Raw genomic sequence first — 25,493 nt, 5'->3', positions numbered from 1 at the left:
CCAATCCGCATTTCCTTACACCCGCACATTTGTTGGACTGCAGAGCTATGAAACCGTAACCGTTCTACACTGAAAATAAAAATATAAAATGCAAAGAGGACGTGAGGCAGTGCCCATGGCACCTTGCGAACTAGGCAGACTGCTTCGGCGCATCGGTCCGAGCCGATGCAGACGCCGAGGCAGCCGCCGCGGCCGCCGCTGAAGCTGCCGATACCGACGCAGCCGATGCAGGCGTGCCCAGCGCTTCCCGCTGTTGCGCCTGCGCCTGCGCGCGTTCCTGAGTATCGCTAGGAAACGCATGCAAACGCGATCTCCCAAGCGCACTGGGAGTTCCCTTGTAGTGCGTCTTGATGTGCTGTGCCAAGTTATCCGAGCGCCCAAAACTCTTGGCACAATTTTCGACCGGGCACCTGTGTGGACGCTCTTGGGTGTGTGTGCGATTGTGGCGCTTGAGGTGCTCCATGCGCTTAAAGCGCCGCCCGCAGTGGCATACATGCATTTTGTCTGCCGAGCTCACTACTAGCGGCGGTGCGGCACCCACACGTGTGCGTACGATGCGCTGTGACGGCGGCTGCACAGCATCGTACTCGAGCATCGCCGCCATCTGGTCGCCCGGCATGCTGACGCTGTGCGAGATGAGCGAGGCGCGCCGCGCATCGACGGGTACGGGCGACATGTTTTCTGGGGAAGAGATCGCATTCATGCTCTTGGACGAGGGCATCGTAGGGGAAAAGCAGCCATCGATTTCTGACGGAGAGCCGTAGAGGATCGCGCCGTGCGCCTTGGCATATGGAGTGTACTGTTTGCGCGCGAGTGCAATCGAGCTCAAAGGCAAGGTGCGTCCTGCAGCGCTAGGCGAGGTATTCACCGGGTCATTGTAGAGTTCGTGCGGTCCCCACGGCAGTTGAGCGTGCACGGGCGGTGCTGAGTTGATCCGCGACATCGACTTGCCGTGGAATGCCTCGCCGTACAAAGCCAAGTTCGGCATCGATGGTGTGTTGCCCAAAGACGTGGTATACTGCTCAGGCGTGCTGAACGGCTCGCCCAGCACCATGGATCCCGAGCGTAAAAAATGCTGCTGCGGAGAAAACTGCTGGTGCATAAGCGTGTGCATGTCGTTTCCGCTGAGGCTTGTGGGCATGCGGTGGGGCGACATAGAGAGGTGATCGATGGGAAAGTTTGGGGACCGCAGATCTGCCGAGCTCGCGATGCTCGGTGCAGAGCCGTACTCGGGCGTGGAGTTCGACATGGTCGAGCTGATACTCGCGCCGGAGCGGTGCGTCGGGAAAAAAGCGCCACGCGATGTCGGCGTGGCCTGCGATGCAGTCGGGGTCATGGGAGGGAGGGAATGCGGGCCAAGCTCAAAGAGCAGCGCGCTGTCGCTGGGCACGGGCGTCTTATCGTCCGGCGATACAAGCAGTGGTTGCGGGGGCGTCGTTGCAGATGGCGGCGGGGTGCGCTGCCTGATCGGTGTGCGCGGCACAGGCGAGCCAAGCAGGGACGGGTGTGCAGACAGGTCCGAGGGCAGCCCCTCTTTTGCGGGGCTCGTGTGCTGCGACGGCGTGTCGAGGGAAAGGCCCGACACGGGCCCGTCCAGCTCGGCGCTGAACAGATCCGACTCGCCCCACGTGGGATCTTCCATGCCGGGGCGGAGCTCACGGAAGAGCATGGGGCCGTCGGTGCTGGTGTCTGCGTCTTGCGGTGACGAGTCGGCGTCCAGCGCGTACTGCTCCTCCGCGTCGACCGAGTCCAGCCCGAGATGCAGAAGCAAAGGGATCATATAAGGGTCGCGCATGGGCGGCGTCTGTGCCGCCGTATCGGTGAGATAGCTGCCGGATATGGACCTGCCGGGCTGGAAGTAGAGGAGTGGGTCATGGTGCGGCTTCATCATGCCGGGACTCGACGGCATGCCGCACGATGCACACCTGAACGCCTGCGCTACAGATGGCACGAGCCGGTATGGTAGTAAGCTGTCCTACAATGTGCCCGCAATCGGCACAGTTCAAGAAGCTGACAATGTGCCTGTCCTGGACACGCTCGTAGCAGAGGGCAAGTGCTGCGGGGTCTGCTGAGCAGCGGACCGTCGGCCGACCAACATCTACGGCGCATGTGGCACATGCGCCGTTGGTATCACGTGATAAAATCCGTGGGCTGCTACGGCGCTATGGCTAGCCCCAGTACTGCTGGCGGCCGTAGGGATATGCGCCGTACGCATTCTGGCCGAGCCCTTGTGCGTGCTGCTGGTAGTAGGCAGGGTGCTGGCTCTGCTGTGCTGCCGTCGCAGGCTGGGCGCTGGAAATGCCAGGCGGAGCGCCAGCAGCCTGCGCGCGGCCTGCGCCGCTCGGCGACTTGGCGTCGAATGAGCGGTAGTCGAGCGGCGAGGAGGCTGCGGGAGCGCTGGACGCGTTTGCGGCGCGCTGCGGCTGTGCAGTGTTTGCCTGCGAGCCGCCCAGGAATCCGCTAAGGCCGGGAATGCCGCTCGCGTTCGCATCGGCGCTCTGCAGCTTGAAGTCGTTGGCAGCGCCGAGGTTCGGCATGCGCTGTGCAAAACCCTGCACATCGTAGGAGTGGTTGTTTCCACCCACAGCTTGGGTCTGGAAATGCTGTGGGGGCGTGTGTGTCCCGTAGGGGACCCCGGCAGTGTCCGCAGTGGGCGGCAAGTGGGGCGCATACGGCGAGGAAAGCTGCGGCGCTGTGGGCGGCTGCTCTGGTTTGGAGGGGTGCTGCGGCTGGCCGCCGTACATGGGGTACTGGCCAAAGCCCGCGGCGTGGGATGCATAGTGCTGGAATTGGTTAGGCATGTAATAGGGGTAGTAGTACGGCATCACGTTGGGGTAGTGCTGCTGCATGTTGGGCGCAAGGCCCGCGTGGCCCTCGTGCTCTGGCGGCGCCGCGTGCTGCGGTCCCGCATGCTGCGGCGCCGCATGTGCCGCGCTGCGCTCCTCGCCGCGCTGGTTCAGCGCGACAGAGGCGTTTGCAGGCTGGCCGTAGTACAAATTGCTCTTTTGGTTCGTGTGCAGATTGCCGTAGATGGACGAGTAGGCATTCTGGGCCTGCTGCGCGCTGGCCTCATCTGCTTGTGCCTGCTCCAGGCCCAGAGGACGCGCATTCGATGCGAGCGCATAGGAACGGTTCGTGCTGAATGCATTGCTCTTGAACGCGTCAAAGCTAGGCTGGGCTCCGTACGCTTCCTGCTGTGCCGCGTCGTGTTTCGGCGCGCTCATCTCGGAAAACCGTTCCTGAAGCGCGGCGGGAGACTCTTCGGAGGGGTCGTCGCTGGCCATAAAGTTGAGGTTTCCAAACTGCATGCCGAGGCGGTCCAGCGCCGAGGCGCCGCCGGGCATCACCACCGCCGCGTCCTGGCGCGCACGCTGAGGACGCACACGCGCAGCAGCAGACTCAAACGGAACCTGGGGCGGCGGAGCTGGCGCAGGCATGGGCGCTTGGTCGGCATTCACTTGTGCATCGAGGGCGAGTGCCGATTGTGTAATATGCGCGTCAATCGGGGGTGCAGCTTCGGCGGTAGATTGCTCAAGCGGGAGCGTGGGCTCGGGCGCGCGTTTGGGCACCGGCGGTCGCGCAATCTGCGCCCAGCTCATCCCCTGCGGCTTTTCTGCAGCGTCGGTGGATTTGCTTGCATCCGAGAGGCTAAACGCAGCCGAGGTGGTGGTGACGGGCGTGGCGTCTACAGCAGCAGGCTTCATGCCCACAGAAGCACGCGTGCCAACGCCGCGGAAACCTCCACGCCCGCGCACGCCTTGCGTCGAGGCGCCACGGCCACGCGCAGTGCCGCGCTCGGTCCTTGCCGCACGCGCGCGCGGAGCCTGCGCCACTGGCGCCGGCACAGCAGCGACAGGCGCTGGCTGCGGCGTGGTTGGTACGGGCAGCAATGCCGGAGCACTCGCGGCGGCCTCCTTGCGTGTCTGCCGCTTGGACTTGACGGAAGCAAACTGCTCCGCCTGGCCCTCGCTAATGCGCCCCACGGCGACTTCCACGACCCCGCTGGACTCCTGCAAAACAAACAAGAGATCCTCGTCGGTCCACTCGGGAAACATTTCAAGGAGCATGGCAAGCTGGCCCGCGTATTTTGTGCGCAGCTCGCGCACCTGTTCCGTATCATTTGCGGTCGATGCATTGTTTGCACGCCCGCGGGCAGTGGCACGTCGCCGTGAATTCGGCGCCCTGCGTGCGGCGCCACTCGGCGGTGTCGACATATGGATATACTCTGTGAGGTTGTGTTCTGTCACCCCTTTCTCAAAGCACACTCGGTCGTGCGTTTGTCGAGAAGAATCGTGGATGCGACGCGGGCGGCGGGTCCCCGTAACGTCACGTGATACTCGGCCGAAAGTAGGGCCTCGCAGCGCAGGCGGCGCATCACGAAGGACAGTGCTCCACTCACGGCGCCAGCGAACATTGTGCATGGAGACATGCAACATTGGGGCTGCCGGCCGTGCTGATCAGCGCATTGCCGCCATAGAGGGCGAGGCGCTGCTACATCGGCTGTACGCTTCCGAGCCGCACCTTGTGGGCGGGCCTTCGGCGCCGTGTGCAACGCCCGCCGCGCATCTGGGCGGGCAGTGCGCGCGCGGGGCAACTTTTGACCCGCACGACAGGGCGCCTGTGCTTGTGCTTGATACGCGTCTGTGCAGCGGCGAGGATTTGCACCTTGTTGGATCTATTCACATCCACGTCTCGTGTCTGCTCCTGCGGCGCATGCGGCGCACACTGCAGGAACACAAGGCACTGTGCGACATGGACGCGGGTCTTGCCTTTTACATCCAGCATCCACAGGCTCTTGCACGCCTTGAAGAAGTGCGGCGCATGATGCGTGGCATGCTTCCTGCGTCGTACGGCGCGCGCCCGAATTTTGACGCCCTTTTCGATACCTACTGGTTCATGGATACTGTCGTGCTCTTTGACGACGCCGACCTATCGCCCGAGCATACCACCTGTTCTGGGCACGTATTCCTCCAGTTTTTAGAGGCGTGGCAGGCGTCGCGTGCGCAGCTTGCCGATGCCGATCCAGTCTTGCGAGCAGGCCGCCGCGGTCTGTACCATATCCAGGGCGGCGCCCGCGCATTGCAGGCCATTCCATGGAGCGCGCCATTTTTTCGCGAGCTGCGCACGTCGCCCCATGCAGCGCGTGTGTGTGACGTGGAAGCGCCACACACAAGCAAGTTTAACGCGCTGCCGATGCTCGACACCTCGGCGCGATCTGCCCCCATCTCTGCGCCGCACTCGGCGCATCCGCATCCGCATCCGCATCCGCATCTGCCGCCGCCGCCGCCGCGTCCGATGCTGCCCCGGATCGACACACAGCCATATGGAGGCACGGCTCGGTCGCGGCAAGAATACGCGCTTGCACCACTCAATATGAACAGTATCCACGCGTACACAGGCAGCGAAGCGCCGCGCACGCCGCACGGCAGCGCACCGCCCCTCGCGATGCCCACCACGCCCCCTGATTTGCGCGCATTGCAGATCTCGACGGCCATTCCCCGCTTTCTGTATTTCGGCGCGAATATCGGATCGGACACGCATGTCGAGCAGCTCAAGCAGCACGGTGTCTGTGCTGTGCTGAACACGGCGTACGAGATCGACGACGATGTCAAGGTGCATTTTCACGACTACCTCCAGCTTCCCTTGCGCGACATTGTTGAGCAAAGCGGCGTCCAGCGCTCGCTTCACCAGGCGTGTGCCTTTATCGACCACGCGCGGCTCTATTCCCAGCCGATCTATGTGCACTGCCGCGCGGGCAAGTCGCGCTCTGCCATGGTCGTTATGGCGTACCTGATTTATGCATACCGCGTGCCCTTCCAGCAGGCATATGCACACGTCGCTGCGTGCAGAGAGCACGTTTCCCCCAACATCGGCTTCATTGCCGAGCTGATGCACTTTGAGCGTGATGTGTTGCGTGCAAGTAGCGCCCGCGCGCCCGCACTGAAACGGCGGTCCAGCCTCTCGCCGAGCCATCATTCGCACACGCACGTCGCGGGGCCTGCCGCGTATGCCGCCTACCGCGCAGACCCAACTTGGGGAGCCGACACGCCCAATTTTGCGCCCTCGTTTGACACAATACATGACCCTTCGAAACGGAATACAATTGCAACGCTGAGCCCCTCGCAGAGCACATACGAAGCGCTGCGTGATACGTAGGTGTATAATAGAAATGGTATAAAACAGAGCAGGTTCAGGGTGGGATGCTGCAGCGCATCGTGTCCCTCGCTGCACAGCGGCCAAAAGGTCGGAGCAAGGCCCCATGCACGGCTACATTGCACTAGGAACGTCACGGGCGCGGGCGCGGGTCTACTATACGGACGCCTAGCCGCTGCGTCACCAGACTGGCGACATGCCAAACAAGTCTGGCTCCTCGGAGGGCGGCTCGTGCGCATTGCCACGCACAGCATCCGCTCCAGGCGTGGGATGCGTGGGATGCGGCTGTGTATCGGGATGTCCTCCCTTTACACCCTCCGTGCCGTGCTCCATCGCTGCAGTCTTCCCCACCTCGTCGTCAAGCACAAACGGATGGCTGGGCACTTGGCTAAAACGCGACTCTGCGCGCAGCGCCGGAGACGATGCAGGCGCATCAGACATGGAGCGCACGCTTTTCGCGGCGTGTGAAGCGTCCGCCGGCGCGGCATACATCGCGGGCATGCCCAGCACAGGAAAGTACATATTTGCCGTGCGCGGCGAAGCATCTGCACTGCGCGAGAGCATCGCACCGGCAGACTGCATGGCATGTGCCGCAGGCATCGGCGCAAACATCGGCGGCGGGGGAAACACGAATCCATGCATCCCGTCGAGATTGCCGGGCTCTGCGCGCCGCCCATCGCGCCGGTCTCGCCATACCATGCGTGCGCCGCCGCGCGGGCTGCTTTCGAATCGGCGCGCGTGGTAGTTGGGCGCTTGTGTCAGCTCGTCCTCGCGCTCCTCACAGAGCTCGGCGATGAGTGCATCTGCGCGCACGTTGCGGTTTGCGAGCAGCCGCCCCGCACGCATAAACTCGCCGCGGATGGTGTAGAGCCCGTCCTTGGTGACGGTGCGCGAGACGTTGTAGCCCAGTTGAAAGGGGTCCTCAATGCACAGGTACTCTGTGCTCCAGCCGCGCGATTCTTTGGATACGAGTCCCGCCTCGGTGCTGAGCGAGATGGCGTCTTTTGCATAGTTAAAGTCGCGCGAGAAGAACCGGAAGAAATCGAGGAGCAGCTCGCCGACAGACTCGCGGCAGTGCGACGTCCATGCGGTGCGCAGCTTTTCGATATCGTCATAAAAGTGGATATTGTGCCCCTGCAGCATTTCGGGCGTGTGTGCCGGGGAGATGCGCTGTAAATTCGGCAGCACGGGAGGGCGCTTGACGTGAACGAGGAAGAAGAGGATGAGCAGAGTATACCCGTAGGAGGACAAGGTGCCTGTAAAGGGCGAGTTGAGTTTCCGCCGCTTGGTCCACACCTTTAAAAAGAGGACCAGTGTGCGCAACCGCTGCGGGTCGATGCGTGCATAGGAGAGCAGGAGCCGCGTGTTCTCCAGCGCAAGCTGGTTGTCAAATCCAATATCGCACGCAATCGGGTACGGCGCACCGGACGTCGCGGCGCGGCTCAGCTTGATGATGGGAATCCGCGCCTTGGGGAGCGGCAGCACGTAAAAGTCGGTTTCCTTTCGTATAAGCTCGCCAAGGATCTCGACCATCTCCGAGGCGGACCGTGTGTACGTGGCGGCGTGCGCTGCACTGGTATCGTGGTCGTCTTCGTCGGTCTCGTTCCCGAGCGTGCCTCGCACTAGACAACAAAGATCCATATCTGTGGTGAGCATGTCGCGCCGACGTACCTGAATTGCGCAGTGCAAATCCATTGGTCATGCTCCCAAATGCAATCAGCTTCGCACCGGGACTCACACGCGCGGCAAGTTGCTCGAGCTGCCGCCGCGTGGCTTCCTTGGCACGATACTCGTCGTCGGTCGGCAGCAGTGGCGTAAGTAAATCGATCATCGCGCGCGAAATGTCCGATGTATGTCGCTCGTACGTCTGCACCACGGCACCAGGGGACGTGTAGGAGCTCCCCCGTACATGGGCAGTGCTCTGCGGCATGCTGGCGCCATCGTGCTGCGCCGACTGCGACCCGAGCGCGCTATGTACGGCGTGTGGCGTGGATGGCGGGTGGAGCGATGCATCCGACGAATGCGATCGTCGCTTTGTGTGTGACACATCCGTCATGAGGTGCGGCGGCGCGCCCATATCTCGGCGCCGTTCCGCGACCGTGTCCATTGGCAAGCGACGCGCGGTGAGGGCGACAATGGAGGCGTGTCACGTGGAGTGGTCGGCGGTGGACTACAAACTATGGCGTAAGGCGGCGTGCGGCGCACGGCGCGCTTACGTCTCCTTGAGCTCCTTCATTAAGATATCACGCTGGTCTTTGTGTACCTGGGTAAGCGCATACGCAACACACCTTCCAGTACCGCTCCTTGCGCGGCACAAACGGCACGAGGCGCAGATTCGTTGGCAGTGGTGCCGGGCCCGACGCGAGGCGCTCCAGCACCGACGGCGCGCGCGGCTTGGGCGCCGCACGTTCAGCATGCTGCTTCGCCTGGCGCTGCACCACCGCATTTGCCCGCATCCCTTTCGGCAGCGGCTCGATCCGCAGGCAGCGCGCGATGCTCGACTGCATGTGGACGACGGAAGGAAGAGCCACGTGACACCTCCACACCACCACCATGCTGGCGCCGCTGCTGGAGTACTGCGTGGAGCAAATCGCGCTGGACGGCGAGGCAGGCACGGACATGGCGCGGTTATTTGCGATGGTCGACGCGCATATCACCGAGCGGACCGGGATGCCGCCAAAGATGGACGACACGTACAAAGCATACCTGTGGAAAGCCATGCTTGCACACCCCGCCGTGCGCCTCGGCACGGTCCATGCGCCGCACGCGGAGGCCAAGCACGCGGCGCGCGTATCTGTGCACGGAAAAAGCAAATCCACAGGCATTGTGGCGCCTACGCCGCTGGACAAACACGGTGCACAGCTTGGGCCCTTGCACACGCGCTACGGCGAGGCGCTGCGCCTGTATTTGGACGCGGATGTGGTGCGGCGCGTCGTCACCGGCACGGACCTGCGCACGTTTCTCTCTGATGCGGCGTACACGGTTCTGCAGCTTGTATGCCGCGCGCGCGAGAACGGGATGACTGTCGTTGCGCTGGGCGCCGCTACGGCCTACGACCAAAAAACCGTCTTTTACCTGGTCAAAACGCTGGTCGAGCGCGATCTTGTCGCCAAGTTTTCGGCGCCGGAGATGGGCCACGTGTCGAACTATGTCGTGGACAAGCGGTATCTTGCGCAGAATCCCCAGTGGAGTGCCCAGCAAGCGGCGCAGACGGCGATCGGCGAGCCTGTGTGGGTCACGACAGAGCGCCTGGCGCTCTTGGAGAGCGGCGCGCAGCACGACGAAAAAGATACCGGCGACAGGGCGCCTGATGCACGAGCGGACGGGCTTGAGGACGTCGAGGACGCCGCCGCGGCGCCGCGCCTGCCGCCCGCGCTCTACGAGCACGAGGACGAGATGCTCGCATACCCCCTCCTCAGCGAGGAACAGAGCAATGTATGGCTGCACTCGCGCCAGGACCTCTTGACGCAGCGACTCCACCGCTTGCTCGAGCGCTCGCCGCAGCACACGACGCCGCGCGCATGGCTCGCACTGCGCCTCGGCCTGCGCCCGTGCAGAGGCCTGAAGCGCGCATTTATCACCTACCTGAACCGCTTTGTGCACGCGGGGCTGCTCGAGCGCGTGCAGGTGCAGCTGGGCAATTTATCGCCGCTGTACGTGCGCGCGACGCCCCAAGGCCTCGCCCAGCGCCTCGTCCTGCACACGGACGCTCCGCCTGCCGCGGAGACGTTGCCGCGTTGGGCGCTGCAGCGCGAGCGGACGATTGAGTGGCAGCTGCACCGTGCCGTTGGCGATGCGGGCATCGGCGGATGCACGATGCAGAATCTTGCGGCGCATTTCGGCGCGTCCCACGAGATCAAGCGGATGATGGAGCAGATCCTTGGACGCCAAGCCGCCGCGCCATACTCGCCATGGACGCTCTGCGCGCCGTTCGAGCAACAAGGGCGCGAGCGGCGCATCCGGTACTATACCTTTTGCCATTTCTGCGAAAAGTGCGCAAAAGACGAGATCGACGTGGGCGTCGCGCTGGGGTACGCAAACGAGGCGGCGCTTGCGCTTGCGAGCGCGCCGGTGCCCACGAGCCTGCCCGGCGAAGCGCACTTTACGAGCGCGGAAGCGTACCAAAGCGCCGTGCACGGCGCGCAGATGCACACACTTGGCTTCTTTCGCGACGTGAGCGGCCCCGTGCCCCTGTCGCAAAAGCGCAAAGCAAACATCGACCCCCTCACTGGCCAAGCGAAGCGCGGCCGGCCGCGCAAAGTGGCACAGGAGCCAGCGGTGGAGGCAGTTTGCGCACCGCACGACGCTGCACCGCACGACGCTGCGCCGCAGCAAGACACGCGCACCGCAGTGCCGCCCATACCTCCTGCGCCACGCAAGAACCTCACGCTGTTCCACCGCAGCGCCGCGCTCCAAAGCATTGTGCACCGCCACGGCGGCGCCATTGACACGCTTGATATTGCGCGTCTGTGCAAAGAAAGCAGCACGCATCTCGACTTTTCCGACCGCACGACGCGCGCCAAAGTAGTCGCGTTTGCCACGCAGCACGGCCTGCTGAACACCACGCGCACACAGCGCCACGCGGACGAAGCACACAGGCAGCGCACGATTTTGTACGACCCTGATATAACGCCGTCTGCACTGCAAACGTTTGTGCAGGCCGTCGCGGCGGGCGACGCTGGCTGGGACGGCAGCGCCCGGCGCATGAAACGCGCCGCGATCACGGCCGACGACGCGGGCCTTGCCGCGCCATCGATGCCGACGACGTTGCCGTGGGCCACTGCGGAAAAGGTGGCGCCGGACGCGGACCCTATGGACGACCTTGGCACGCAGCGCGCATTTGCGCGTCTTTCGCACGTCCTGCGGCAGTACTATGGCTTCCCCTTTGGCCGCGCCGCGCGCCTCCGTCTATTCCACGAGGCGGCATTCGGCGCGGCGCGCCACCACACGGTCCCGCTCGCATGGTTCTGGACCAAAGCCACCCTCTGGACCTACATTGCGCTCATCCCCGTCCGCCTCCAGACCCAAGCGGTGCTGCGTGCGGTTACGAATCCCACGATGCTCAACACGCCGCTCGAGGCGCTGCCCGAGATGCTGGCACAGCGCCTCGGCGTCGGCCGCCAGAAGACCTACACGCCGCGCTTCCAACGCTATGCCGCACAGCTGTGCACTTTGGGCCTCGCCGAGATGGCGCCCGACGCAACGCTCCAGCTCGCCACCGCGGCCACCCTCGAGGGCCAGTCCTATGCGCTGCACACGCTCGACGAGGCGCGCGCCTTTTGGTCGGCGCTGCGCGCCGCACACGCACCGCTTCCGCTCCCGATGCTGCACAGCACCCACGCATGGCAGGATATGTTCCAGCTCAAGCGCCAGCAAAAAGCGTTCCTGCGCCGCTACCGCACCGAGACGCCGTGCACACCCGCACTGCTGGCACGCCTTGCTGCTACCATATTTGCGCCGTACGACGCGGTAGAGGCCTTTTTTGCGCACGCGCCCAAATCCAAACCCCTCGCCGCGATTCTCGCGCAAAAAGTCGCGGACCGCCGCGCAGCGCGCGAGTCGACGTGGGATGCAGCACTCGCCGAGGAGCGCGCACAGGAAGCACTGCCAAGCGCACGGCGCGAGACGCTCGAGCGCCTCCTTGCCCACCAAAAGACGCGCTACCTGGGCGGCAAAACGAGCTGCACCGTGGACGAGCTGCGTGCCCAGATACGCTCCACGATTGCCGCACAGCGACGGCACACCAAGCCGCGCATGGTGCGCCGCCGAGAACACAACGCCATCGCATGGAGTGCACAGCACCAGGACACCCTGCGCGATGCGTACGTCATTCTGCACCACCGCCATCTGCACGGCGCGCCGCTGGACTGGACCGCACTCTTGCAGTGCATTCGCGCGGACCCTGCGTACGCCGAGCATGCGAGCGCCGCGTGGAATACATGGCGCGCGCGCCTGAAACAGCTCGCGAGCGCGCCCGACGAGCAGGTGTACCTCCTGCTGCTGGAGCGCGCATGGGGCGCGGTGCTGAAGGATGCACACGTGCGTGGCGCGCTCGATGCATCGACCTTTCCGAGCATGACGGAGCTCGATCTCGTGCGCGAGATTGCGTACCTGCGTGCGCATGTCCAGAAAGAGACGCTGATGGCGGAGCATGCCGCGGAGGCCAAGCGCACGATGCTGCCCTATGTGGTCTCGCCGGCGTATGCGGCGCGCTGGCAGCCGATGCTGAAGCGCGCGTCGCTTGCGCTTCCCAACGAGACGCTGCCGATGGTGCATCGACTGCACATGCAGCGTGCACATGCATTTAGCACATCCATGTACGCCTTTGCCCACGACAGAGACAAGCGCGCGGTGGGAGCACGCGCCGGCGTGTACGACGCCGCGGTCAAGATGCTTGCAGAGACCGGCAATGCTGCGTGGCGCACATGCCTTGACGAAGATCTGCTTGAGGCGGGATTGGCGCGGATGCTGGCGCAGAAAATGGTGCGCTTTGTCGAGCGCGGCGAGCGGCGTGCCCTTGCGTTTACCGACGAGTTCCTGCGGCTGCTCCATGCGCCGCTTTCGCAGACACAGGCCGCGGCTGCCGCGGCGGTGCATGCGCTGCCGCTGCATGCACATCCCGCGGCGTCCGAGGGCGAGACGGCGGCGTGGATCCAGCTGCTTGCAGACGGCGCGGTACGTCCGACGCTCGATACTGCACCGCTCGGTGCACTGCGCCAGCGCTCGCAGCTCAATGCACGCACGCTGGACGATGTCGAGACAGAGTGCTCGGTCGCGCTGGCGCGTACCAAGGCACTGCCGGCGCCTGTGGCGTGCAATGCACCCTGTGTGTGGCCCACGGGGCGCCTCGCGCACGGTTTGCTGCGCTCGGCGCTCGAGCGTGCCGGGCCAGACGGTCTTCCTGTAGCACAGTTGGCGCCGAGCATGCACGATGCGGCACGCAATGCGCTCGAGGCACACGAGGTGCTTGTTACGGGCTACGATACCTCGCGCCTCGTCCTTGCCGAGCACGCCGAGGCATGGGCGGTCCCGCTGCTCGAGCACGGCCACACCTTTCCGCGTACTTGGCGCGATGTGCATGGCAATGTGAACGAGCATGTATGGCGGCAGAGGCTTGCATTGGTGCTTGCATGGGTCACTGCGCGCCCGGGACTTTCGTTTGCGCACCTGCTGGTGCAGCTGGGCGGCTCAGTGGATCGTGCAGAGCTATGGGAGCTGATGTGCGCAAGTGCAGAGACTGGGCGGATTACAGTGCGGCCATACGGCGGAGACTACCGGCTCTGCAGCGATGCGGAGATTGCGCTGGATGTGGGCGATGGTGCGTACTGGTTCCAGGATGCAGAGAGTGTGTAGGTCAGGGATACGAGGTGCTATGCTGTGTTTGCTGTATGTAGGCTGTGCTGTGCTTGCTGGGTTTGTTGTGGCTGTTGTGGTTGCTGTGGTTGCTGTGGTTGCTGTGGTTGCTGTGGTTGCGGTGCTATGCGGTGCTATGCTATGCTATGCTGTGTTTGCTATGCTATGCTATGCTTCCTGTGCTATGCTTCCTGCGCTATGCGTCGGTCAGCGCGCGGTACGCAGCCTCCATGCATCGCTTTACCTCTGCGTACGTCACGACAAGGCAAGTAAGCTCGTCGCGGCTCGTCAGCATGATCCGCTCGTCGATGCCCGCGTCGAGCTTATTCAGCTGCGTCAGGATATGGCTCAGGTCGGGTGTTGCACGCCCGTTTTCGTCGACCGTGTGGAACACCATATCGTGGAACAGCATGAGCACGTATCGGTCGCCCGTCTCGGACCACGCTGCATCCTGCTCGTACTCGTGCCGTTCGCCAAGCACGTTCAGCTTGCACAGCAGGCGCACGAGCCGTCCATTCTCGAGCTCGCGCATGAGCGACGCCTCAAGCAGGTCGCCCAAGTTCAGCGCGCCGGCGAACTCGTCGGCCATGTACGGCGCAAGGAACTGGATCAAGGTGTCTGCAGTAAATGGCTCGTGTGCATTTGTCTGCATCAGCCGCGCCAGCATCGTCTCCAGCGCCGAGCTGTATTTCCTCTTGCTCAGCGTCTCGAAGCTTGCGTCGGGGGTATGCGCAGCAGCCACCGAGTTGCACGCAACACACAGCAAAAGCTTGCCGAGCGCGACGAAATCCTCGCGCTGGTACTGCAAGAGTGTGTCTGGGGGCGGCTTCGGCTGGTAGAGCACCACGTCAAAGATGGCGCACCCTGCAAGCCGGATACGATGCTGTGCGGTGCGCAGCACTTTGCTCGGCTCGATACTCCGCGCGGCAAGTCCAGCGCCGTGGACGACGCGCAAAAGAGCGCCAAGCTGGCACGCATAGCTCCACACGACACGCTCGGGAACGTGCATCGAGACGGGCTGGAGCCGCCCCGTGCGCTGGTCGGGCTGGAGCGGCTTGACAGTCATGTGTTCCATGTAGAGCGTCGTTGCGAGTGGGTGGTAATCGTACACAAAAACAATGGACGCGTCTCCAAATGCGCGTGTCGTGAATGCCTCGCGCACTGCGACGATGCTTGGGTGCCGGATCTTGCGCCAGCGCTCGACCGTTGCGATCGCCGCATCGTGCTGCAGCTGGAACCCCTCGAGCCGGCGGAGGAGGTAGCATTTTCCATCGAGCACACACGTAGCCTTGTACGTTGCCGTTCTGTACCCAAACACCCGGCTGGGATCCCCGGATGCGCCCGTGAGTCCGTGCGTGGTGCTCGGCCCTGCGAAGCGCGGATTAGAAAGACCGGGCGGCAGCATGCCATCCCCCGGCTCAAGCGGAACAAGACTGTGGTAGACGTGCAGCGCATCGGGCAGCTTCTCGGGGCCGCCCAATTCGGGCGGGACTGCGGCAGCGTGCAGCGCTTCCTGCTTGCGCTGCAGCGTCTCTTGCAGCGCTGGGTCCATAAAAAAGGTCATGGCTGCGAGGTGCGCGGGATGAAAGTTGCTGACATGCGGAAACGGCGGCGCATACAGGTGGTACTGCAGCGGGTGACGCACGGCTTGCGTGCGCTCTTCGTCGCGCGCAATCGGCGCGTCGAACTCGGCAGACGACAGCGCCGCGGGCGGCGGAGAAAGCACCGAGGGCTCGTCGGGAAGCGTAGAGGCACTTCGCGGAACGAATACGGGGGCCTCGGCAAGCCGCGACGACATTGAAGGCTCCCATACAGGGTCCGTCGCTGCGCTGCTGGGACCCAACGGCGCGCTCCGCGGCTGAAAAGAGATGGTTGCAAGTTTTGCGTTGGTGCTGGACAGCACGTTCGACAAAGAAGTCCCTCTATTCCTATCCAGATCGTCCATATGCGGTCCATGGGCGTGGTCTGCGCCGGGCCCATGATGCGAGGCGTGCCCAGACATTGCACAAAGCAAGACGAAAAGGGCCAGCAGCCTCCACAACCATCCAAGACCTCCACATTCGGACGACTACGTGCTACAAGAGAAACGCTTGGACCGCATCGTGCATTGCTTCGCGCGATACAGGCTGCAGGGCGTGGGAGGCACGTCCGCCAGGAATGTGCGGCGTATGCTCGGGTGGTATATACGCAGTATCCTGCGCGGCGCGCACCTGTTGCCTGCCGTGCTCGGGCCGGTGCATGGCGTTGAGGACGTACAGCGGGAGCGGCATTTGCGCGCTCGACGCACCAGTGGGCGTGCTGGGCACTTGCAGTACATGGAGGCATGTATAGCATAAGCGCGTATGGAGCGGCGTCAAGTTTAATGGGTCCTGGGTGGCTGTGCGGCTCGACGTGACAGAGCGCTGCGCACGCCACGCAGCCGCATCGCGCTTTGCCGGGAGATGGCACAGTGGACAGGACGGCGGCAGCAGCGAGGGATCCCAGCGTGGAAGTGTTTGGACAGACGCGACAAGCGACATGCCCTTGGCGCCAATCCTCGGCGCGTCGCGCTGTTTAAGATGCATCGCGTCCGTCGCTTCGTCGAGGTCTATTTCGTTGCTTGTCGGCCACAAGGTATCTGGCATGTACACGAGCTTGCTGCCCGTCCCTGCGATCGTGCTCACTGTACTTGACACGCCGTCCTGCAGCGAGGCGACGAGCGAGTGGGTCAGCGCGCCGATGCTGTGCTTCTCCGCACCCGCGCGCGGCGTTGGGCAATATAGCGGACCAAGTGCATTTGTTTGCGCATAATAAACAAGCTCTGAAGGAAGAATCGTGTGCAGCGGATGGACGATGAGCAAAGTTTCCTGCTCGGCCACCCACCACTGGGACGCTGCGCGCGCGATCGGCAGCTTGTGCCCCGCACCGTTCGCAATCCCTTCGAGCAGTGCAGAGGCGCTCGTCACTGCGTCATCTGCGTACATGAGCGCGGCGCATCCCCGCTCCATGGCAGTCGTGCGCAAAAGGTGGTGCATGAGTATCTTGTGTAGATCCTCGACGCGTGTACGTGCAGCGGCAACCCCGGTGCGCGAAGTCGATGCGGGAAATAGGGTATCCAATGCACTGCGCAGTGCCTGCTGTGCATCTCCTGCCGCACGCTCGCCGAGATACTTTTTGCCGTCGCGCTCGAGCACACAGTCGACGCTGCCATCGGCGTAGCAAGCGGCGAGGTCCACGCATGCAAACGTCGCATGTGGCGCAATTCGCAACGCCTGAGCACGCACCTGCTCTGTATCATATTGCGGCAGGCCACACTTTGCGCGCGCAGCGCCGTCCTGCACGTACAGCACGTCGATCCGCGCCATTTCCGGTGCACGTGCCGGAAGATAGTGGGCGCTATGCGCCCCACTCAACGCCTTGGAGACGGCGTGCAGCAGCACCGTGCTGGCAAGCCCGCCGCTGTATGCAATAGCGATCGCCGGCGCGACTGCAGGCCCGTCGCCTGTCTCCAGCCCCTGCTCCCACGGCCGCACTACACTTTTTTGGAGGATTGCGCCGCGCGTATACTCCAGGCCGAACCGCACCTTTTCTGCAAAAACACGCGCATAGCACCCTGCGCAGTACACCTGCTCGCGTACGTGTACTTCGGCCTGTGCCTTGCGGCACCGCGCACAGCACCGCGCCTCGTCTGCCATCCGACGCCGCAGACGCCACGAAACGCTGCGCTGCATATGCACATGCCACGTGGCTTTGAGCGGTTTCGACGCATTTGTCCAGATTAGTAATACGGTACGCGCGCGACACGACGCAAATGGGTTGTGGCGCCGTGCGAATTTTTTGCGCGTGGAACTCGACACTGGGGGCTCCTTTCCTTTGCGCCCTACTGTCATGTCGGCCACCGAAGGTGCGACGGCGCCCGATACCAGTGCGGCTGCACAGGTGCTTGATTTTACTCAGACGCCGCTGCAAGTAACGTCACCGACTGCACTGGACTACTTCTCCGCGAATCCATCGCGCCCCCAGGTCTACTTTGGCGACTACCTCTTGCTCCAGACGCTTGGAGAGGGCGAGTTTGGCAAGGTCAAGCTCGGTGTGCACCGCACATGGGGCGAAGAAGCTGCGATCAAGCTCATCAAGCGTGACAAGGTCGCGGCAGCGGAAGAGCACGAAGCCGAAGCCGCCAAGATGAGCAAGGTCGAGCGCGAAATCCATGTACTCAAGGTACGTTGTGCACATGCTAACCACAGGAATTGCGGCACCCCAACATCGTTCATCTCTACGAGGTAATCGAGTCGGAGCGCTACATTGGCATCGTGCTCGAGTACGGCGCGGGCGGCGAACTATTTGATTATATCCTGGCACACAAATGCCTCAAGGAACGCGATGCATGCCGTCTCTTTGCTCAGCTCATCTCTGGTGTCTCGTACCTGCATCGCAAAAAGATTATTCACCGCGACCTAAAACTGGAGAATTTGCTGCTCGACCGTAATCGCAACGTGATCATCACCGATTTCGGTTTTGCCAACAACTTCAGCATGCGTGAAAACGACCACATGTCCACCTCGTGCGGCAGTCCGTGCTACGCTGCGCCCGAACTTGTCGTGCAAGACGGGATGTATGTCGGTGCGGCGGTCGATGTATGGTCCTGCGGCGTCATCTTGTACGCCATGCTCGCTGGCTATTTGCCGTTTGACGACGACCCTGCAAATCCCGACGGGGACAATATCAACCTGCTGTACAAATATATCATGGCCACGCCACTGACCTTCCCTGACTATATCGGCCCCCAGCCCCGTTCGCTTTTGCAGCGGATGCTCGTGCCCGATCCGAAACAGCGCGCGACACTAAGCGAAGTCATGGAGCATCCATGGCTCGCGCCTTACCGCGATCTCTTTTACTTTTCTGTACAGGAACTTGAGCGTGCGGCTGTTGAGCAGCAGGCCAAGAAACGCCAGGTGTATCGGGAGCAGATGCTATACCAAGAGCGCCTCCTCAACGAGCAGTCTGCCCCAGCTGCTGAGCATGCAGTTGTCGCGCATGATATTCGCACGCCGAATGTGACTGCGCCTGTAAATGCTCCAATTGTCCCCCCTGCTACTCCGGCAGCAGCACCGCTGGTGATCCCTGCCGCCATGCCGGTCGCCCCGTCCCTAACCTCGAAGCGCAGGATTGACTTGGATACCAGCGAACAGCCAGCCAAGGTACAGGCTGCTCAAGACGATGTGCGTACGGAATCCAAGCCCAGCCGCGCCTCTGGTGGAAGCATCAAGCCGCTCGTGCTCAGCAACGGCGTCGGCTCGACGGATCTGAACCTTGCCGCGCTCAGCTCTGCCAACAAGCGCCGCCTTTCTGACGTCGACGCCAATTCCCGCTCGAACAGCAGCATGTCGCGCAAAACAACTCCGCGACTGCCTCCCTCGACTGCCACGAGCAAGGCAGAGGCGCCCAAGGCCCAGGAGAGCCGTGCCGTAGGTGCCGCTCCCCCGCTTATCTTTGTCAACGGCCCGACGACGTGCCTGACGAACACCACGCCGCTGGAGCGCAATGCGCGCGACAGCAATCCCACACCGTTTGGCCAGCCGTCCATTAGCCTCACCACGTTCTTACCAAACAAACTCGGCGAGCAAAACCGGCCGCGCAAAGCCTCCATTGGCCGCGAAACCGAGCCCATCCTGAAGGAGATCGAGACCGGAAAAGAAGCCCAAAAACGAGTTGCCCCTGCTGCGCTGCACATGTCCGACTCTTATGAGCGCAAGCGCGAAGAGGGAGAGACAAAACCCAAGCCCAAGGAGCGCCCAAAATCCGTCGCGGTGCCTATCTTGGCCGAGCCTCTTCCTTCTGTGCCGGGCAGGATCTCCTTGGATACCACTTTGGAAAAGCCACGGATCCCTTCGCCGCATACACCTGTGGCTCAAAAGCAGCGCGCCTCCTCAGGTGGCTTTTTCTCGCGGTTTGGTAAGGCGAAAGACAAGCGCGCCGTGCCTTGGTGGCGCCGACTCAGCGGGCAGCATGCCCAGCCAGCGCCTTTGGCTACTGTGCACGAGACACCTCGTTCGCCCTCTGTCCTCCGCACCGACGAAGGGCGCAAAATGTCGAAACAGCCGGTGCCCAAGGTCCAGTCACCTATTACCAGCGTCTCCAATGTCTCGTTTAACCCCGACGAGCGACGTGCAAGCACAACGGAGCGCAATCGCGACGCGGAGCGCCGCTTTTCCTTGGCCGGCGATGCACGCACCGCCGGCCGTCCCTTCTTTTCCGCCCTTGACGACCGCCGTTTGAATGTACATGTCGGCGCGGTCGACCAAGCGGCGCTTACAACGCGTTCTCCCGACGATGTAATGCAGGACGTGGTCGAGGTTCTGTACAGTATGGGAATCCAAATGCGCCGTGTACAGGGCGCCGAATTCCGTCTTGAGTGTGTGCGTAGGAAACGCCCCGGTGTTTTGCGTACCTTGCTTGGTGCTAACAAGCACGACGACCGCAAATCGCGTCTTGGCAAGTCGCGTCCTACCAGCGTGATTGAACCGCGCCCCTCCGCCAGTGGTGATGGTGAGATGGAGCACGGCATGTCGCGTATGAGCCTCGGGGGAATGCCTTCGAGCGGCACAGGTCTCTCGCGCTTCTCGATGGACGAGCCGGCATTGGTTAGCCATAATGCGCCGTTATATGGCGACACGCAAGAAGACGGCGGCCAGGAAATTCGCTTTTCTGTTGCGCTCACGCGCATTTCTACATTGCATGGCCTGTACAGCTTGGATATTCGCCGTATGAAGGGCAATATGTGGACGTACAAGTATCTCTACCACGCGATCCTTGCACGTATCGAGCTTGGCGGTAGCGTGCCTATGCGTAGGTAACTGTTTATAGTGTGCTAGTCATGTTGTTAAGTGTGCTGCAAGTAAAGGGTGCAGGTACTGGGCGATGCAGTGGTGCAGTGCTTTTGCAGCAACCAGTTCCAAGACCCATAATTGCATGCTGAATATCTTTCTACAATGTGCTTTCCAACTATCCTTAAAAAGAAGCCCTTTCGAGTTATTTGCGTCGCATTGCGCGGCGTGTTTGCCTTTACACGGCACTTTTGCGTGGAAAGCGTACGGTTGATATTTTGCATTGCCTGCAAAGTGCCAGTCTCGCCTTTGCTCATGGTGCAAGACAGCTCCCATACCGCTGCGGTATCTTGCATCCAGCGTAAATGTTGCCGCAGCTCTCAGCAGTACGGCGGACCCAAAATCCTGCGTGCCTCTTCTGATACACCCTGCGATTAGCACACTCCGCCAACGTACATCGACAACAAGCAAAAGAATCCCGCCGCCCGGGGCAAGACGCAGCACCTTCGGTACAAATCCTTTGTACAATGCACGCGGTCCTTCCTCGCGCAGCACAATAAGCAAAGCAGACATCGTCCCATTATACTTTGGCCGTACATTGGCATGGTAATCCGAGCTTTCTGACGTCAGCATGCATTCCACGTACGAATTCGGGTTTTCACCACATCCACCGGCGTATTAAGCACAGTGCCGACAAAGCCACCGGCCATGCCAGAAAAGAGACTATTGCGCAAGCGATCGTTGCTGTCAACTGCTTTCGGCAGCATGTGCTGGACCTTAAAAATCGTAGCAAAGTAGCCGCCGTTCCATAAAATGTGTCTTGGGTTAGCAATAACGTATACCTACCGGCTCATGGTGCTCCCCAATCCACGATACAAGCCAGTCCATCCCGATTGTGCAATTGTTGCGCGGACAACGTCCATGGGCCCTTTGTACAAGTGCGCCTTGCTCTTGTCCTGCAATCGAATCTTGACCAGCTCAAACGGCACGACGACCAAGCTCTCTGTCGCGCCCGCAGCACACCCTGTAAGAAGCGAGATGGTCTGCGTTTTTTCCTTCGTATTGAAGAGCTTCATAATCACCTTGCCCCAGTAATCGTTGGAGCTGCGGTCAGCGCGAAGCATACGTACCCAAACTTTACCGCGCGCTTCGGCGCCTCGAGCAGGAAAAGCGGACCCATACCGCGGTACAAACGCGAAAAACTAGCGTGAGCATAAACCACCACGTACCCCTCTTCGCGCACAATTTTGGTCAATGTCGAAAACACGCCGGAATTTTCGCGTGCGCCGGAAACCTTTTGCTGCAGCTGGAACCGCGTTTTTACCACATCAAGAGGGTATAAGCACGTAAGCTCTACAACTCCAGCAAATGCACCTGCTCCTACTTGTACATATGTAGGTAGCGCTGCCATCAGTGCGCCATAAACACCTACGCTTCAGCTGCCGCTCCGGTGAATTCATTGCGTACGCAAAGAAGGTAGTTGCACGTGCAAGTGGCTTTCCCTAAAATACACACCTCCACCAAGAAGAAACCCTGCCAGTGCGCAGCGTTGCATGTTGGCTATGGATCAGCTGGCGCCGCGTGCGGAGCCGGGCTCCAAGCCAACGTTCCTTTCGCGCATATTTCCACACAGTGATCTTGCGATCGCACGGAGAGCAAAGTACCTGGATGAAGCCGATCAAAGAGGGATTTGTGGGCACGCTGCTCCTGCGGGGAAAAATGACCTCGATAAGGACGGCTCGATGCACTCTGATCCCGCGGCGTCACGGTTCGTAAAGATGGAGGAAGATACTCAGATAATCGAGCAAATTAATGGAGTGTACCTCGCTGAGGATATTGTTGCGCTTCCACGCACCCTCGGCTCCATCGGCGCATTCTGGAACATGATTGCCTACTCCATCGCGCTGGGCATCTTTAGTATTCCCATGACCGTCGCGACGATTGGCGTTGTACCATTCATGCTAATCAATGTATTTTTTGCGTGTCTGACGTATTACATCGGCTACAACTACTGGCGCATTGCAATGATGTATCCTGGTGTGCACAGTCTCCAGCAGGTCGGCGATCTGATCTTTGGACGATGGGGCGCGTACAGCTTCACCACGATCCAGACCATTTTTGGTATTTTCCTGCAAGGTAACCACGCGCTGCTTGGTGGTATTGCATTCAACAACTTGGGCTGGCACAGCTGCATGGTCATCCTCGTGTTCGTCTTTTCGGTCATCTCGTTCATCTTTACCCTGCCGCGCTCGTACAAAGTATTTGCATGGCAGGCGGCGATCTCCTTTACGTCCATCTTTACCGTGGTCATCATTGCGATGATCGCAAGTGGTGTGACTGAGCCGCAAAATATGGGGCCCGGCGATCCTCCCAAGCGCATTCTCGCATTCGGATCCACGGATCAAGTTCCGCACAAATTTTTGGACGGTGTCATGGCCGTGACGAACATCTTTGTTTCGTACGGTGCGACGCCTGCATACCTTCCCGTGATGGCGGAGATGAGCGATCCTCGCCTGTTTATCCGGAGTCTCTCCATACTCGTCGTCACTTCGTTTGTCCTCTACTCGATTGTCGGCTGTGTCATTAATTACAATCTCGGACAGTACACCAAGTCGCCGTCTTTGGGGAGCTTGTCTTCGATAATGATCAAGATCACGTACGGTCTTGGCTTGCCCACCATCCTGGTCGCGGGCTGTGCGAGTGGTCAGGTAGTGGGCAAGGTGCTATTCCGGAACGTATTCAACGGCGCGCGCAAGCGCTACTTGAAGAATCCCGTGATCAATTGGGGCGTATGGGTCGGCATCAATGTCGTCACTTGGGTGATTGCTTTCGTGCTGGCAGAAGTCATTCCATTCTTCAGCTCGTTCCTTGGCCTCGAGAGCTCATTGTTCTGGGCATTCTTCTTGTGCCTCGCACCCATATTTTACCTCTGGCGTCACCAGCACGATTACTGGGATACCTGGCGGAACCGTCTCGGTTTCATTGTCGCGCTCGGTATCATCGGCGTCTCAGGTTTTCTGTGTATAGCCGGTGTTTGGGCTTCCGTTGTTTCTATCCGCGACCAATATAACAGCGGCGCGGTCGGCAGCCCATTCTCGTGCGCTTCGGCAAATTAACCCTCTGTAGATTGTGAATATTGCGCTTTTTGGCCACCTCCACGCTGCCTTCCACGCCTCCACATCCGCCTCCACCCAGCACCATGGATGTGTGCAAAGCAGTGAGCGCGTACGTTGCGCGCATGGTAAAAGAGGTGCAAGGAATGAAGATTTTGCTCTTGGACGACCATACTGTACGTAAACCAAGTTGCTCATTGCAGACGCCCATCATGTCGGCGGCGTACACGCAGTCGGCGCTGTTGGAGCACGAGGTGTTTCTCACGGACAAAATCCAGAACGGCGTCCGGGAGCGGATGCAGCATTTGCAGTGTGTGGTGTTTGTCTCGCCATGCCACGTATCATTCCATGCACTTGTAGAGGAACTACGGCAGCCATTGTACGGCTCCTATTGGCTGTGTACGTCCCCGAACGACGCTTACGCCAGATTTCAGCAACGCCGTGCCGAAGCATGCGATTGAGCAGCTTGCAGAGGCGGATCAGCACCAGGTAGTCCAGTCCGTGCAAGAATACTTTGCTGACTATGTGCCCGTCACGCCGTCGCTCTTCTCGCTCAACTACCCTGCGCCGCCCATGCCGATTTGGGGAACGAGCGCGAGCCAGTGGGACGCCGAGGCATTCCAGCGGCATTCCAGCGGTCTCATGGCGGTTCTTTTGAGTTTAAAAAAGAAGCCTGTCGTGCGGTACGAGAGGATGAGCGCACTTGCGCTGAAGCTCGCCAAAGACATGGTGTACAAAATGAACGAGGCTCACGCACCCCTCTTTGACTTTCGGCGCACAGATATTCCCCCCCTCCTGCTCATCCTCGATCGACGAAACGACCCCGTCACGCCGCTGCTTTCGCAGTGGACGTACCAGGCGATGGTACACGAGCTGATCGGCATCCACAATGGGCGCACGCAGGTGCCCGGCAAGCAAGGCGAGCTGGAAGAAACGGTGCTTTCTGTCGACCGCGACCCCTTTTTCGCGGCGAATTTGTACGACAACTTTGGCGATCTTGGCGCGTCAATCAAAGAGTACGTTACCAAGTTCCAAACCCGTTCCTCGTCCACTTCGTCGATCGATACCATCCAGGACATGAAGCGGTTCGTTGAGGAGTACCCCGAATTCCAGCGGCTGCGCGGAAATGTGAGCAAGCACGTAGCGCTGCTTGGCGAGCTGAGCAAAATTGTGGAGTTGCGGCACCTGCTGAAAGTGAGTGAGCTTGAACAGAGTCTCGCAAGTACAGAGAGCCACACTACTGATCTGCGCGCGCTACAAGAAATGCTTGCGTCAGAGCAGATCGTCAACGAAGCCAAGCTGCGGCTCGCGATTCTGTACGCACTGCGGTACCAAAAATGGTCGGGCAACCAGATTGATGCTGTGGCGCGACAGCTGATGCAAGTAGGTCTGGAGGAGTCGCAGGTGGTGCTCCTGTACGTCATGCTCAACTTTGCCGGCGCGGAGCAGCGCCAAGACGATTTGTTTGCCAACGAAAACATTTTTTCGCGCGGAAAGAGTGCACTCAAAGGGCTCAAAGGCGTCGAGAATGTGTACACGCAGCACTCGCCCCACATTCTCGAGACAGTCGAGAACTTGATGCGTGGACGTTTGCGTACTTCGAGCTATCCATTCGCAGCCACCGAGCCGAGCGGGCCAGACGCTGCGATGCCGTCGACGCTGGCGCCAAACGGGCCGCTGACCAAGCCGCAGGACGTGATCTTGTTTATTATCGGCGGCACAACCTACGAAGAAGCGCGTGCAATCGCACTCTTGAACGGCGCACAGCCTGGCGCCCCTTCCCAACAGCCGTTTCCAGGCACGCACTTTTTGCTCGGCGGCTCCACCATCCACAACTCGCATTCTTTCCTGCACATGATCGAGACGACCGCAGCGCGCATGCCAAATAGCATTACGCGCCCGCCGCCCTCCGCGGGAGGAAACGGAATGCACTTGCGTCTCGGCCCTGTCCAGCTGGGGATGGAAGACCGCGAGGCGCTCCACGACGGCATCAATGGGGCGCGCGAATTTGCGTCCGACTTGTTTGGCCGGTTCAAACGTGGAGTCGAGAACAACTTGTAGCTACGTA

The 25,493-nt window shown here is 61.2% G+C and overlaps 12 protein-coding genes across 12 annotated transcripts; 5 read left to right on the top strand and 7 right to left on the bottom strand.

Annotated features, from left to right (window-relative positions):
• Window positions 1–130: 130 nt before the first annotated feature.
• CAS5 (Zinc finger, C2H2 type) lies at window positions 131–1,909 on the bottom strand (the record flags this gene model as incomplete). The annotated part of the gene is made up of 1 exon (XM_056208055.1): window positions 131–1,909. The coding sequence occupies one exon, from the start codon at window positions 1,907–1,909 to the stop codon at window positions 131–133; it is 1,779 nt and encodes a 592-aa protein (XP_056064030.1).
• Window positions 1,910–2,168: 259 nt separating this feature from the next.
• DEF1 (RNAPII degradation factor) lies at window positions 2,169–4,214 on the bottom strand (the record flags this gene model as incomplete). The annotated part of the gene is made up of 1 exon (XM_056208054.1): window positions 2,169–4,214. The coding sequence occupies one exon, from the start codon at window positions 4,212–4,214 to the stop codon at window positions 2,169–2,171; it is 2,046 nt and encodes a 681-aa protein (XP_056064029.1).
• Window positions 4,215–4,419: 205 nt separating this feature from the next.
• Window positions 4,420–6,156, top strand: MVES1_003235 (uncharacterized protein; the record flags this gene model as incomplete). The annotated part of the gene is made up of 1 exon (XM_056208053.1): window positions 4,420–6,156. One exon carries the CDS (start codon window positions 4,420–4,422, stop codon window positions 6,154–6,156), a length of 1,737 nt encoding a protein of 578 aa, XP_056064028.1.
• Window positions 6,157–6,333: 177 nt separating this feature from the next.
• MVES1_003234 (RNA uridylyltransferase) lies at window positions 6,334–8,260 on the bottom strand (the record flags this gene model as incomplete). Its single annotated transcript, XM_056208052.1, has 2 exons — window positions 6,334–7,775; window positions 7,825–8,260. 2 exons carry the CDS (start codon window positions 8,258–8,260, stop codon window positions 6,334–6,336), a joined length of 1,878 nt encoding a protein of 625 aa, XP_056064027.1.
• Window positions 8,261–8,365: 105 nt separating this feature from the next.
• MVES1_003233 (uncharacterized protein) lies at window positions 8,366–8,660 on the bottom strand (the record flags this gene model as incomplete). Its single annotated transcript, XM_056208051.1, has 2 exons — window positions 8,366–8,416; window positions 8,442–8,660. The coding sequence occupies 2 exons, from the start codon at window positions 8,658–8,660 to the stop codon at window positions 8,366–8,368; spliced, it is 270 nt and encodes an 89-aa protein (XP_056064026.1).
• Window positions 8,661–8,706: 46 nt separating this feature from the next.
• On the top strand, window positions 8,707–13,506 carry MVES1_003232 (oxalate--CoA ligase; the record flags this gene model as incomplete). The annotated part of the gene is made up of 1 exon (XM_056208050.1): window positions 8,707–13,506. The coding sequence occupies one exon, from the start codon at window positions 8,707–8,709 to the stop codon at window positions 13,504–13,506; it is 4,800 nt and encodes a 1,599-aa protein (XP_056064025.1).
• Window positions 13,507–13,702: 196 nt separating this feature from the next.
• On the bottom strand, window positions 13,703–15,508 carry PAN3 (PAB-dependent poly(A)-specific ribonuclease subunit 3; the record flags this gene model as incomplete). The annotated part of the gene is made up of 1 exon (XM_056208049.1): window positions 13,703–15,508. One exon carries the CDS (start codon window positions 15,506–15,508, stop codon window positions 13,703–13,705), a length of 1,806 nt encoding a protein of 601 aa, XP_056064024.1.
• Window positions 15,509–15,581: 73 nt separating this feature from the next.
• On the bottom strand, window positions 15,582–17,180 carry MVES1_003230 (uncharacterized protein; the record flags this gene model as incomplete). Its single annotated transcript, XM_056208048.1, has 1 exon — window positions 15,582–17,180. One exon carries the CDS (start codon window positions 17,178–17,180, stop codon window positions 15,582–15,584), a length of 1,599 nt encoding a protein of 532 aa, XP_056064023.1.
• A 193-nt stretch (window positions 17,181–17,373) lies between these two features.
• On the top strand, window positions 17,374–20,342 carry MVES1_003229 (uncharacterized protein; the record flags this gene model as incomplete). The annotated part of the gene is made up of 2 exons (XM_056208047.1): window positions 17,374–17,706; window positions 17,733–20,342. The coding sequence occupies 2 exons, from the start codon at window positions 17,374–17,376 to the stop codon at window positions 20,340–20,342; spliced, it is 2,943 nt and encodes a 980-aa protein (XP_056064022.1).
• Window positions 20,343–20,692: 350 nt separating this feature from the next.
• On the bottom strand, window positions 20,693–21,772 carry MVES1_003228 (uncharacterized protein; the record flags this gene model as incomplete). Its single annotated transcript, XM_056208046.1, has 7 exons — window positions 20,693–20,740; window positions 20,769–20,932; window positions 20,959–21,131; window positions 21,159–21,416; window positions 21,443–21,514; window positions 21,542–21,665; window positions 21,745–21,772. 7 exons carry the CDS (start codon window positions 21,770–21,772, stop codon window positions 20,693–20,695), a joined length of 867 nt encoding a protein of 288 aa, XP_056064021.1.
• Window positions 21,773–21,874: 102 nt separating this feature from the next.
• Window positions 21,875–23,428, top strand: MVES1_003227 (uncharacterized protein; the record flags this gene model as incomplete). Its single annotated transcript, XM_056208045.1, has 1 exon — window positions 21,875–23,428. The coding sequence occupies one exon, from the start codon at window positions 21,875–21,877 to the stop codon at window positions 23,426–23,428; it is 1,554 nt and encodes a 517-aa protein (XP_056064020.1).
• Window positions 23,429–23,511: 83 nt separating this feature from the next.
• VPS45 (vacuolar protein sorting-associated protein 45) lies at window positions 23,512–25,486 on the top strand (the record flags this gene model as incomplete). Its single annotated transcript, XM_056208044.1, has 3 exons — window positions 23,512–23,601; window positions 23,629–23,824; window positions 23,853–25,486. 3 exons carry the CDS (start codon window positions 23,512–23,514, stop codon window positions 25,484–25,486), a joined length of 1,920 nt encoding a protein of 639 aa, XP_056064019.1.
• Between the last annotated feature and the right edge of the window lie 7 nt (window positions 25,487–25,493).

Source organism: Malassezia vespertilionis, chromosome 6, assembly GCF_029542925.1.
Source record: "Malassezia vespertilionis chromosome 6, complete sequence".
NCBI lineage: Eukaryota > Fungi > Basidiomycota > Malasseziomycetes > Malasseziales > Malasseziaceae > Malassezia > Malassezia vespertilionis.
The sequence above is the reverse complement of the archived record's forward strand: the minus strand, read 5'-3'. Positions and strand labels throughout refer to the sequence as shown.